At 37.0% G+C, this 14,264-nt stretch overlaps 1 protein-coding gene across 1 annotated transcript; it reads left to right on the top strand.

The window, feature by feature from the left end:
* Positions 1 to 3,097: 3,097 nt before the first annotated feature.
* On the top strand, positions 3,098 to 13,063 carry LOC121906176 (immunoglobulin superfamily member 10-like). Its single transcript, XM_042424893.1, has 8 exons — positions 3,098 to 3,321; positions 3,841 to 4,110; positions 4,286 to 4,615; positions 5,275 to 5,532; positions 10,206 to 10,478; positions 10,653 to 10,982; positions 11,254 to 11,511; positions 12,650 to 13,063. Exons 1-8 carry the CDS (start codon positions 3,246 to 3,248, stop codon positions 12,748 to 12,750), a joined length of 1,896 nt encoding a protein of 631 aa, XP_042280827.1. The 5' UTR covers positions 3,098 to 3,245; the 3' UTR covers positions 12,751 to 13,063.
* The last annotated feature ends 1,201 nt before the right edge of the window (positions 13,064 to 14,264 follow it).

Genomic DNA, 14,264 nt, shown 5'->3' with positions numbered 1-14,264 from the left:
ATTAAATTTTGTTTTTTGTGTTCAGGATTTTGTATTGAAAATATCTTAAAATTCTAAATAAAAATGGATGAAATTACATTGATGACTCATTGTATCTTTGTGTTGCTGCAAAGTGAACATGTGTTAAATGTTGAGTGACAAGTAGAGATTCTCAGTCTCATGCCAGGATTGTTCAACCTCAGATTAGCAAACTGGATTATATCCTGGTCGTTTAGTACTGGACCAGGTCTTTACAATACAGAAAGGGTCCGTTTGCTTGGGTTCTGTCAAGGTTGTGCATCCCTACAGATTCTCATTGTGATTTTACTGGACAAAATCCCTAAATTCACAGATTGCCGTCAATGAAATAGTTCTGATTGGATTCATCAAACCAGCGTGAAGTACTTGGGAAAAGATTCAGCACCTCCAAGTCATCTGTAGAACTTAATATATTAAAACTTCTATTTGTTTGCCAGCCAGAAAACATGGATGTAGTCTTCCTCTTTGCCTTTCCTGGCTTGTTGCTGCATTTCTTGGCGCGTTACCACAAACATCGTGTCACCTGTGTGCTGCCGCCCTCGTTAACATGCACAGGTGCAAACTAAACACTCATCAAAACATTGCTCCATAGCGCTAGTAGTGGTCAAACCCTCCACAGGGTACCTTTTTAAAGGATAGGTTCACAATTTTTAAAGTCTGTCTTAAAACAACAGTCAGGTGTCCATATGAACACTGAAAAAGGTTTTCCTCGCTTTAATCATTCCTCCTGTTCATAGAGGAACTCATTAAAAGATCCCCTTCAAATGCACTTTTAATGTAAGTGATGGGAGCCAAAATCCACAGTCTGTCCAACGTTCGCAAAATGTTCAATGGAACCAATAGTTGTTTGCTGAGGTACTCGTTAAGATGCATCAGGTCGACTCCGGCTGCTTTGTTGGCACGTCATACCCCTCTGTCCCTGTTTCTGCCATTTCTTTCCATATTCAAACTGTTTAATTAATGCAAAAATGAAGAAAAAACAATTTGGGGGGGGGGCTGCATCACAAAGGGTCAAAATGAATTTGTAGATGAGACTTCAATATTTGATTTTTCATATTTTTGCAATTTTATGCATAGGGAGAGGGTTAAATATTCAAAATGGAATAACAATTGTTTTATAAATTTGATTATAAAAATGCAATAACTCTGAAAAGGAGGAAAGGCAATCGTGCTGCTTTAAGACAGCTGTTAATGGCACTGTTTGTTTTCGTAAAAAGGTAGTGTAATTACCGGTAAGTGGTACAGATGCTTTTGTAATCGCTGACATCCAGAATTCCAATTCGCTGATGGTACATTATGAATTTGGCAGAAGACAGACTCTACGTGACATCTAATTGTATTCTAATTTTGTGGCTCTGCTGCTCTTTTCCACACTCACCTTAGTGTCATCAAAATACCTCCATTGAGATTGTTATTCTAATACAGAGTCCTGCATTCTACATTTGCCTTTAATGGGACATAAAGATAATAAAGAAATGATAAAGAATAAAGGACAGATTTGAGGAGTGGTACATGATTTTAATCATGGGAGGGCTCTCAGGAAGCTAAGCGATAAAGATCAATCCGGTCCAGCTGAACAATGTCTCTCTGTAGCTCTGCACAAATCATGAGCGCCAAACTTCCTGTACTTTGTACACCGAATGTACCAAAGTTTAAGTTTTGTTTTGCTTTGTAGATTACCTCTGGGCCGACAGATATCATGTGCACAGATCAATATGTATGAGTGGTAACTTGGTGGTGACTAGTTCAGTGGGTCAGACCACCAGCTTATGCGGTTAATCAATGAGGAAACTGAGGAAGGGTGGTGAGAATCGCTCCTGTGAGAATGTGTTCCCTAAAATGATAAGGCTGGTGATTTTCTATGTTTTTCTTATTGTTATATCACGTAGAGAGCCAAATCAACAATGATCTGATCTACTTATGAATATTGTTTACGTATCCAAAGCCTGATATATCTTATTCCTCTGTGTAAACCTCCATTGTTGTCCAAAAACTATTAAAAACACATCAATGAGTCACACCGCTGCACTGTTCCTTAGTCCTGAAGAGTGTGAATACAGTAGTTTGTTTAGAAACGCCTTCGAAGAGTAAAAACAGCACAGTGGTGGAAAGTAACTGAGTACATTCACTTAAGTACTGTGCTTAAGTATAATTTTGAGGTGCTTGTACTTTACTTGGGAATTTCCATTTGATACTATTTTATACTTCCACTCCACTACATTTCAGAGGGAAATGGAGACATGGAGATTAACTGTTGAGTTATGGCGACCACCTGTTGAGCCTGTTAACCAGCCTACTTTTGGAGGTGCGATCAGATCACTTATTTATGATGGAAGGTCACAGGTTGATGAAATTTTACTTGAGCCATAATGTGTTTTTGTTGTATTTATGTGTATGTGACATGATATTTTTTTTCTGGTTCTTTTCACACTAATGTTGTTGATGATGGTTTTAAGATTCTATTGTTGCTGTTAAGCTCACTAATTAACAGTTAATTATATCTACATACATACTAAAACTGAAGCATAAAAATGATCAACTGGTTACCTTAGTGAAAAATCTATAAAACAATAAAACCAAAGTTAGAGAAGGGAGCTAATAGACAGTCGTACTGTGACCTAGTGTCCATCAACCATGGTGAGAGGGATTGGCAGTATGATATCTGTAAAAACAAGACAGATACCACCACAAACAAAAGAAACACAGACTAAATAATGTGCCACCACATACCTCAAACTATGAAAGGTGAATGAACTCCCAGAGCACCAACTACACCTGTGACTGGAGGCCACCACCAACTGCAGTACTAAAAGCAAAAAGAAAACATTTAAAAACTTTAGCAGATTCCAGGTACAACATCTGAGGTCTCTGTCTAAAGGAGCGCAGTCCTAAGACACACCACCACCACCACCACCACATGGGAGGGGGATATTCTTACTTTTACTTAAATAAAAGATCTGAGTACTTCTTCCACCACTGATAATGTGGTAGTGTGTATCAGAGTAAGTATGATTAGATGTGATGATTAGTAAGCGGCGTTCCGCAAAAACCACAAGTTTTTTTCATTTCTTTAATCATTACGACACGAGTGGGAAGCAGGTATCCTCCCATCCATAGCTTTCTTTAGCACGTTTACTTTCAATTTCAGTCATACCTTTTGTCGGACTCTGGCTCAACGTTTTTTTATTACCAGGAGCTCTGTTTGCTCACAAGACTAACGGGACATAATGTTTTCTCTCTGTTACGCATTTCTCGCTGTTTCTTTGCTGAACTCTCTGCACGACTTCCATGTGTCCAGCTGTGGTGAGTCTTCTACACTTGTCGCTCCGCCACAATGAGCGTTTACGGCTCCATGTAGACGAAATGAATGATGTAAAAGTGGCCACACAGCCTAGATATACGCCGCCAAACACAACTTAGTGTGTTGTTTTGTTTGGTTGTTTATTTATTTATTTATTTTTAATGTTTTCAACACTTGTATATGAGATGGGATCAAAAGTGTGTGTGTGTGTGTGTGTGTGTGTGTGTGTGTGTGTGTGTGTCCTGAAAAACACATGTAAGCAGGACAACTGCTAATGTTCAGTTTACAGACCATTTTAGGTTGACCAGTAACATCCATCCATTAAGTAGAGATGGATATTCTATGTAGGAAAAATATAAATTAGTTGAAAATTAGTTGAGTAAACTCTGTTACAAGATAAACAGCACTGATTAACTGTCAGTTTATTGAATGACACTGTGTGTGAAATGACTGTTTTATGTACTTTCATAGTTTTCATTGTTCAAGTTTTTTCATCTCGACATTTCATATCTGTGTTACAGATGAAAAATGTGCAGATAAACCTGTATTCACTCCATCCAGACTGGTAGTGAAGTTTGGTGACCCAACCTCTGCCACGTGCTTGGCTTGTCAGCATACTTGCCCAAACGATTTATATGGTTTGGAAAACTCTATGGGGAACGCTACAAAAAATGGAACCACGATTTCATGGGAGGTTGACAGCCTGACTGAATGGGATACATCTCCCATGTGCTATTATACTGATAATGATGATAACCAGTGTTGTAGCACCCTGCCTGTAACCGTCTATCGTAAGTAAATTTGCTGTTGAACAAAAAATACTACTGTAACAATTAAATATATATAATCAAAATGATAAATAAATATGTTGGATAGATTTAGGTTTTTTCATATTGTCAGCTGTAGTTCACCACCTTTATCTTACTGTGTGCGTCTCTCACTACATCTCTCTGTTTGTCTCCCCAGAGCCTCCAAAAAATGTCAGTTTCAGCTTCCTAAATCACGCTGGGCCGATGACTGCGGGTCATCTGTACACACTGCAGTGTCACGTCCAGGAAGTTGCTCCTGTTGGTAACCTCAATGTGACCTTCTACAGAGGACAGACAGAACTGCACAGACTACAGTCCAACAACACAGAAAAGACACCAGTGAATGAGACCTTCACTCTGGATATCACCCCTAGTAAAGAGGATGATGGAGGACAGTACTGGTGTGAAGCCAAGCTAGACCTGGGACCTGAAGGACCACAGACTCCTCCAGTGGTGGAGTCAGGAAAACTCACAGCAACAGTCTACTGTGAGTCTGACAACAAAATGGACACACATCTTATTTCTGAGACAGCTAGTAAAAGTTTTAATGTGACATTGACAAAAAAACACATGACACAAACACATAACTCTTTAAAAAAAAAGTTTTATTTGGTCATCATATTGGCCTCTTTTGTATCCTTTACTTGAAGAGTAACATTAAAGGACGGATTCACAGTTTTTCAAGTTTGTCTTAAAACAACAGTCAGGTGCCCAAATTTCCATTGAAAGATGTTTTCCTCGCTGTAATCATTCCTTCTGTTCATACTGGCCATTCATAATGCACTTATATTGATGGGGGCCAAAATCCACAGTGTGTCCACAGTCATTTTGTTCAAAAATCACTTACATTGTAAACGCAGTATGAAGGGATCTTCTAATGGTCAGTATGAACAGAAGGAATGATTACAGCGAGGAAAACCTCTTTCAATGATTATTTGGGCACCTGTCTGTTGTTTTAAGACAGACTGGAAAAATTGTGAACCCGTCCTCTAAATAAATGTTTCCCTCTAATGTAGTGAAGTAAAAGTATATGTTAGGGCCAGTACTGTGGTGTATATCTGCATTCATCTGTTTAAAGTTCAAAATTGCTTCCATTTCTCTGTAATGACATGTTTTGTATTTTTCCCTCCCTCAATCAACACACAGATGAGCCTCAGCTAAAGGAGTCATCACATCCAGATCTGATCACTATCACAGAAGGAGACCGTCTACAACTGAACTGCTCTGCTGTGGGAAACCCCAGCCCCTCCTACAACTGGATGCTCCCATCAGCCAGTGGTTCCCCCTTCAGTGGTGACATTCTCACTATAGAGTCTGTAACTTTGGAGCACAAGGGGCAGTACACCTGTTCTGTCCACAACAACATCGGTACTGTCACTGTGAAGTTTAACGTGGATGTCAAAGGTGAGTTTAAAGTTTTGTCATTTTCAGTCATTGCCCTCTTCCTCTTCTTCTACACATATTTACAATCTGCAACTATGCAAATTACTAATAATTCATATTAGGCTTTAAAATCTAACTTGTATTAATAGTTTATATTGCTGAATGATTATTTCATGTTTGTATGTAATCTATGTTTTTTAATGAGAATGTTTCCATGGAGCCATAAAAATGACACTAAAAGGTTATCAGACGATTCAAAAATATAACTCAAGTCTCAGCACACATTTTACTATTCATTTATTTTCTATTTTCCCTAAGCAATATTTCCCATTTGACTCTCCAAATGTCCAATTTTTAATTAACAATACAGATGATTATATAACATGGTAACACTTTACTTTAAGTCCCCTTCATTAGCATTCACAAGCTGTATAAAAACAATATTTGAAACTAATTTTAAGTGTTTATTAATGTACAGTATTTGTCAGAAATTATGACTTGTTTCATATTATTATTGCTGTTTCATATGGTCATTTACTATCTGCTTATACACCAGCGTCCCCTTGTGGATGCCTACAGGAGGAGTTATAGTTGTTGACAGATACATTAAATACTTGTATCTGCCAACAACATTATAGTGTTATAAACCATTTATTAGCTGTTAATGTACTGCTTTTAAATGCTAAATAGAGGGTGGTAAAAGTGTTACCCATAAAAATTCTAATTCTATTTTTGTTTATTTTTATTGTTTTACCACCATTATTACTACCATTATGGCCATATTTACATATTTGCTATCACACCTTTGTATACAATTATATCTTTGATGCATCTAAAAACCTTTACTCCCTTTTGTCAGTTACAGGGCTCCATATTTTGCATCCAACAAAGTGTTGTTAATATATAAATGTAAAAACACTGGGAGGTGATACAATACAGGGAACTGATCAAAAGTTTTAAAAGATTTTCCAAACAGCAAACATGACTGATGTCAGTCCCTCAGGCAAAGACGTTGGTTGGCAGCATCACAAGTTAACTGTATGTGTGTCCACAGGTTTGCAGTTAACCACAGCCACACCGAACAGGAGTACCAGCAGCCTACTGATTCACAGGTTTACTATGTGTCTCATGCTGTTATTCTTTGCTCTGGTTTGAGTTAATTCCAGGGGAATTTAAGAGGCAGTTTGTTTTCAGAACAACTTCATGTAATAAATTGATTCAAAAGAATATAGTTGGGCAATAAAAGGTATTTTATACATGTCCTTTATATCTAACATCTGATGTCAATACAACTTGTTTAGCTAATACGCAATGAGAAGGGGCTGTAAGAATGCTTACTTTTTACAATTATCCTGGTGTTTAAGTAGTAAAGGGCTTTACCTTATATGTGAGCAATGTTTAAAGGGGACATATAATGGTTTTTGTGATTTTCTGTTATTTTTACACTGTTTCAGACAGGGGATGAACTGAGGGGCTGCATGAAGAGCCAGTATAAGATAAATAAAGAGTTTTTTGAACTGTAAATAATGCAAAGTTATTCCAGTAGGTCTCCAGAATATAAATATAGACTTGGAAATGTGCATGATACGTCCCCCTTGATATATGAAATGATAGTTTCTGCTTTCCTACATATGCATGTACAGAATATACTGTAGTAATTGATACATTAGAATGGCTTTCTTATTGAAGAGTACTCGGAGTAGAATAGAGAGTTGAGTCTACAGCCATGCTAACGGTTCTGTGAGGCAGTAGGTGCAGCTGTACATTGTGCTAAACATCTAACAGGCTCACAATGGCAATGCTAATATGTTGATGTTGAGCAGGTATAATTTTTACTGTGTATACTATCTTAGTTCAGCATGTTAACACGCTAACTTTTGCTGTAATTAGAACTAAACACAAAGTACAGTTGAGGCTGATTGGAATGGGAATCGTTTTGCAGGTATTTGGTTGTAAATAAATGTATTGGACAAATTTTGACTGGCTAACGTTGATATTGTGCTACTCAGTCTAGTAGATGTTGCGATACTTCACTGAAAACCACACATGTCAATTATATGGTGGTGCTAGAGGAAAGGTTAGGGATCACCACTGTCATTGGGATACATCTTGTGTGCACAGTAGATTTCTGTACTTAATTTCATGGCAATTCATCCAATAGTTGTTGAGATATTTCAGACCAAAGTGGCCGACCAACCAACAGGTTATGGCTTGGCAAAAATCACTGTTTAAGAGCTGTCAATAAATGTTATATTATTGCCATAACTGTGTTTTCTGTTTTGAAATTGAATTCTTTATTGACAATGCAAAAAATATATGACACATATAAATAAATAACATATGCACAGCCTCAACCAGGAAGCATCATATCTTTGTACAGTATTTGTCAAAAGAATAAAACACAATAAAGCCCAAGAGCTTATTTCCATTGTGGTCCTTTCTGTATGTTATGTTGTGACATTATGTTTATATTTTATTAAATTAAAGCCACTATTTGCCCTTTTCCATTGGCACTTGTGGCCACGCTGAGTCAAACTATGCTGCATTGATTTGCATTTCCATTACCATTTTAAACGCACTGATTCTGAGTCGTGTCCTAGATGGACCATCTCCGAAGTCAGGTCAAAGTGCACCCAACCTGCCTCCGAGCGGGTTGCGGTGACATCAAATGGGCTTTGTTGATATTCAGTGACGATTCAGCTTCCTCTTCTAGGTCCATTTTGTCATCCTGCCTCTATTTTTCAAGCAGTAAGCAGTAGATGCCAAGCAAAATCATAGCAACAGCCTTAAAATCCATGATGACAAGTAGCTGGCTACAAACAACTGTTGCACAGTAATAGAGAACAATAGAGAACCAGGGTAAAGAGGGCACTGCTCAAGTCATCGACTCAATAAAAGTGCATCATCAGTTGAAAACACACCTTCAAACAGGTAGCCCTGTTATAATGGAGATGGAAATCCCTGCTGCGTCACAGCGAGTCAAGCCAAGCCAGCGCATGTATGAAAAAGGGATTTAAGTGTAGGATTTGAATATTTTCTAACTCTGGCGCCTCCCAGTGGTTGCATCAAAACACACACAAAGCGATATGACCAAGGGGACACTAAGATGAATGCAGTGCACCAGTTTTCACTGGGATTGTCTCGTTTTTCTACAAATGGAGACTTGTGCCATCAGAAAGATTTTAAAGATGGTATAAACACGTACAAATTCTATAGGTTTTGGCTTTAAAAACAGTATTTTTACCATTTATGTTCATGTACATCAACAGTTAATATAAATAAAGCTTTAAATGTGAATGAATTCCCCATTATTGATTCAATATCTCACTTTAGGCATACAGTATTCAATATTTTTCACACCGATGTCCTCTCATTGAAAGGTTGAACACTTTGATGCAATACTAAACTTTTAGCACTGGAAGACAGGTGCAAATTTAATAATTGCTTACAATATTAACAAGAAAGGAAAGGCAATTTACAGTCTCCAATTCACATGACTTGCATGTCTTTAGCAGAAAGGTAATGTCACAGGTAAAAAGTATAATACGTACAAAAATGTACCATAAAAGTGTATCAAAAAAGCCACACAACTCATTGTCTTCGGTATAAAAACAATGGAAATGGCAAAGTTATGAATTAATCAAGACTAAACATGGAACTGGAGGGCTGTGCTCCCAGTAATCCAAGATGTAGCTGCTACAGGATTCTCACCACATTCAAATAAATAACTGAACACAAAGCAGGGTGGGAGTATTTATTTCTCAAATGATAATATTCCCTTAACATTTACTGTGAGGATTACACAACTCAAAAAAATCATTCTGCCTTTTGATTTTGATATAACAGAAAACAAGAAAAACTACATTTAAAAATCTAATTATAGTAATAGCCAGCAGTAATGTAAATAATTCATTATTTCATGAATTTAACAGAAAAGAAAAGGTGACCTGAGGTCACAAAATAGAAGTGTGTCAGGGCCCTTCAGTACCCCCAGAATACTTCTGGGTCTGATGATAAGTTTTTTTTAGATCATTTGAGGAAGTAAAAGATAAGAAAGGGGGAAAACCTTGTGTTTCCGGTGCACTGGTGCTCAGCTTTCGCAGAAAAAAGAGAGTGGACTTAAACTGCGCAGTTTGACTTTCACTTTCTTTATATTCAACGGTTTTAATACCAGACTGAATAGTTGCTTCACAAGACTGTTTGGAAATGATGTTTTTCCGTGTCTTACTTTCAATCGTGTCTTTGATGACTTCTCTGCGAGGCTTCCATGTGTTCAGTTGTGGTAAGTAATTAAAAAACATTTAAAAACATTTGTTAGTCAAGTGAAAAACTCAACAATACACACTGTAGGCCTTCATATGATACGCTTATAAATTATGATGCATTGTTATAGATGAAACTACCTAATATTATATTGAAGGTTAAAATGAGCTCCACCAACTACAACACTGAAATGCTATATTAATATTAATAATAATCAGATAATAATAACTTCAGAACTTCAGAGTGTATCAGGCTGCAAAGAGAAATAGTGACTGATGGATACAAAAAAGAATAATTGTTTTGGGATAAGTTGTAATAACAAATTTTAAAATGTTAACAAAGCAGATAAATAAGCACATAAGCAGAGTCAATCTGAATAAAAACAATATTACATCAAACTAATTTACATCTCTTCAATGTCTGTGTTACAGATGAAAACTGTGCAGATAAACCTGTATTCACTCCATCCAGACTGGTAGTGAAGTTTGGTGACCCAACCTCTGCCAAGTGCTTGGTTTGTCAGCATACTTGCCCAAACGAGGTATTTGGTTTGGAAAACTCTGTGGGGAACGCTACAAAAAATGGAACCACGATTTCATGGGAGGTTGACAGCCTGACTGAATGGGATATAGATGCTATTCAGTGCTATTATGCTGATAATGCTGATAACCAGTGTTGTAGCACCCTGCCTATAACCGTCTATCGTAAGTAAACTTGCTGTTGAACAAAACATTACTGTAACAATTTAATATATATATAATTAAAATAAGAAATAAATATGTTAGATAGATTTAGGTTTTTTCTATTGTCAGCTGTATTTCACCACCTTTATCTTACTGTGTGTGTTTCTCACTACATCTCTCTGTTTGTCTCCCCAGAGCCTCCAAAAAATGTCAGTTTCAGCTTCCTAAATCACGCTGGGTCGATGACTGCGGGTCATCAGTACACACTGCAGTGTAACGTCCAGGAAGTTGCTCCTGTTGGTAAACTCAATGTGATCTTCTACAGAGGACAGACAGAACTGCACAGACTACAGTCCAACAACACAGAAAAGACACCAGTGACTGAGACCTTCACTCTGGATATCACCCCTAGTAAAGAAGATGATGGAGGACAGTACTGGTGTGAAGCCAAGCTAGACCTGGGACCTGAAGGACCACAGACTCCTCCAGTGGTGGAGTCAGGAAAACTCACAGCAACAGTCTACTGTGAGTCTGACAACCAAAAAAGACACACATCTTATTTGTGAGACAGCTAGTAAAAGTTTTAATGTGACATTGACAAAAAAACATATGACACAAACACATAACTCTTTAAAAACGGTCTGTTAGGGCCAGTGCTGTGGTAAAAGTAGTTTGGTACTGTCCACCACTGCTCTTTTACACCGTATACCTGCATTCATCTGTTTAAAGTTCAAAATTGCTTCCATTTCTCTGTAATGACATGTTTTGTATCTTCCCTCCCTCAATCAACACACAGATGAGCCTCAGCTAAAGGGGTCAACACATCCAGATTTGATCACCCTCACAGAAGGAGACCGTCTACAACTGAACTGCTCTGCTGTGGGAAACCCCAGCCCCTCCTACAACTGGACGCTCCCATCAGCCAGTGGTTCCCCCTTCAGTGGTGACATTCTCACTATAGAGTCTGTAACTTCTGTGGATGAAGGACAGTACATCTGTTCTGTCCACAACACTTTGGGGACTGTTCCTATGAAGTTTAACGTGGTTGTCCAAGGTGAGTTCAGACTTTTAACTGTTCCTTTATCTACACCTGTACCCTGAACTCCTTGCAGTTAACCATTTTAAAAACGCCCAGGCAACATTTATTATCGTCATTACCATCATTGCCCTCTTCTTCTTCTTCTACACATATTTACAATCTGCAACTATGCAAATTACTAATAATTCATATTAGGCTTTAAAATCTAACTTGTATTAATAGTTTAAATTGCTGAATGATTATTTCATGTTTGTATGTAATCTATGTTTTTTAATGAGAATGTTTCCATGGAGCCATAAAAATGACACTAAAAGGTTATCAGACGATTCAAAAATATAACTCAAGTCTCAGCACACATTTTACTATTCATTTATTTTCTATTTTCTCCAAGCAATATTTCCCATTTGACTCTCCAAATGTCCAATTTTTAATTTACAATACAGATGATTATATAACATGGTAACACTTTACTTTAAGTCCCCTTCATTAGCATTCACAAGCTGTATAAAAACAATATTTGAAACTAATTTGAAGTGTTTATTAATGTACAGTATTTGTCAGAAATAATAACAGCAATAATAATATGAAACAAGTCATTGTTTCATATTATTATTGCTGTTTCATATGGTCATTTACTATCTGCTTATACACCAGCGTCCCCTTGTGGATGCCCACAGGAGGAGTTATAGTTGTTGACAGATACATTAAATACTTGTATCTGCCAACAACATTATAGTGTTATAAATCATTTATTAGCTGTTAATGTACTGCTTTTAAATGCTAAATAGAGGGTGGTAAAAGTGTTACCCATAAAAATTCTAATTCTATTTGTGTTTATTTTTATTGTTTTACCACCATTATTACTACCATTATGGCCATATTTACATATTTGCTATCACACCTTTGTATACAATTATATCTTTGATGCATCTAAAAACCTTTTACTCCCTTTTGTCAGTTACAGGGCTCCATATTTTGCATCCAACAAAGTGTTGTTAATATATAAATGTAAAAACACTGGGAGGTGATACAATACAGGGAACTGATCAAAAGTTTTAAAAGATTTTCCAAACAGCAAACATGACTGATGTCAGTCCCTCAGGCAAAGACGTTGGTTGGCAGCATCACAAGTTAACTGTATGTGTGTCCACAGGTTTGCAGTTAACCACAGCCACACCGAACAGGAGTACCAGCAGCCTACTGATTCACAGGTTTACTATGTGTCTCATGCTGTTATTCTTTGCTCTGGTTTGAGTTAATTCCAGGGGATTTTAAGAGGCAGTTTGTTTTTAGAACAACTTCATGTTATAAATTGATTCAAAAGAATATAGTTGGGCAATAAAAGGTATTTTATACATGTCCTTTATATCTAACATCTGATGTCAACACAACTTGTTTAGCTAATACGCAATGAGAAGGGGCTGTAAGAATGCTTACTTTTTACAATTATCCTGGTGTTTAAGTAGTAAAGGGCTTTACCTTATATGTGAGCAATGTTTAAAGGGGACATATAATGGTTTTTGTGATTTTCTGTTATTTTTACACTGTTTCAGACAGGGGATGAACTGAGGGGCTGCATAAAGAGCCAATGTTTAAAGGGGACATATAATGGTTTTTGTGATTTTCTGTTATTTTTACACTGTTTCAGACAGGGGATGAACTGAGGGGCTGCATGAAGAGCCAGTATAAGATAAATAAAGAGTTTTTTGAACTGTAAATAATGCAAAGTTATTCCAGTAGGTCTCCAGAATATAAATATAGACTTGGAAATGTGCATGATACGTCCCCCTTGATATATGAAATGATAGTTTCTGCTTTCCTACATATGCATGTACAGAATATACTGTAGTAATTGATACATTAGAATGGCTTTCTTATTGAAGAGTACTCGGAGTAGAATAGAGAGTTGAGTCTACAGCCATGCTAACGGTTCTGTGAGGCAGTAGGTGCAGCTGTACATTGTGCTAAATGCTAACGTCATTAACGTCTAACAGGCTCACAATGGCAATGCTAATATGCTGATGTTGAGCAGGTATAATTTTTACTGTGTATACTATCTTAGTTCAGCATGTTAACACGCTAACTTTTGCTGTAATTAGAACTAAACACAAAGTACAGTTGAGGCTGATTGGAACGGGAATCGTTTTGCAGGTATTTGGTCGTAAATAAATGTATTGGACAAATTTTGACTGGCTAACGGTATAGTTAAAACGTTGATATTGTGCTACTCAGTCTAGTAGATGTTGCGATACTTCACTGAAAACCACACATGTCAATTATATGGTGGTGCTAGAGGAAAGGTTAGGGATCACCACTGTCATTGGGATACATCTTGTGTGCACAGTAGATTTCTGTACTTAATTTCATGGCAATTCATCCAATAGTTGTTGAGATATTTCAGACCAAAGTGGCCGACCAACCAACAGGTTATGGCTTGGCAAAAATCACTGTTTAAAAGCTGTCAATAAATGTTATATTATTGCCATAACTGTGTTTTCTGTTTTGAAATTGAATTCTTTATTGACAATGCAAAAAATATATGACACATATAAATAAATAACATATGCACAGCCTCAACCAGGAAGCATCATATCTTTGTACAGTATTTGTCAAAAGAATAAAACACAATAAAGCCCAAGAGCTTATTTCCATTGTGGTCCTTTCTGTATGTTATGTTGTGACATTATGTTTATATTTTATTAAATTAAAGCCACTATTTGCCCTTTTCCATTGGCACTTGTGGCCACGCTGAGTCAAACTATGCTGCA

Source organism: Thunnus maccoyii, chromosome 2 (genome assembly GCF_910596095.1).
Source record: "Thunnus maccoyii chromosome 2, fThuMac1.1, whole genome shotgun sequence".
Lineage (NCBI taxonomy): Eukaryota > Metazoa > Chordata > Actinopteri > Scombriformes > Scombridae > Thunnus > Thunnus maccoyii.
This window is presented reverse-complemented; position numbering and strand designations above follow the sequence as displayed.

Excerpts from the sequence above, each read along its gene's own strand:
- LOC121906176 (XM_042424893.1), top strand. The coding sequence starts at position 3,246 with ATGTTTTCTCTCTGTTACGCATTTCTCGCTGTTTCTTTGCTGAACTCT. Across the intron at positions 10,479-10,652 it reads CCTGCCTATAACCGTCTATC|AGCCTCCAAAAAATGTCAGT; the intron begins GTAAGTAAACTT and ends TTGTCTCCCCAG. Across the intron at positions 10,983-11,253 it reads ACTCACAGCAACAGTCTACT|ATGAGCCTCAGCTAAAGGGG; the intron begins GTGAGTCTGACA and ends ATCAACACACAG.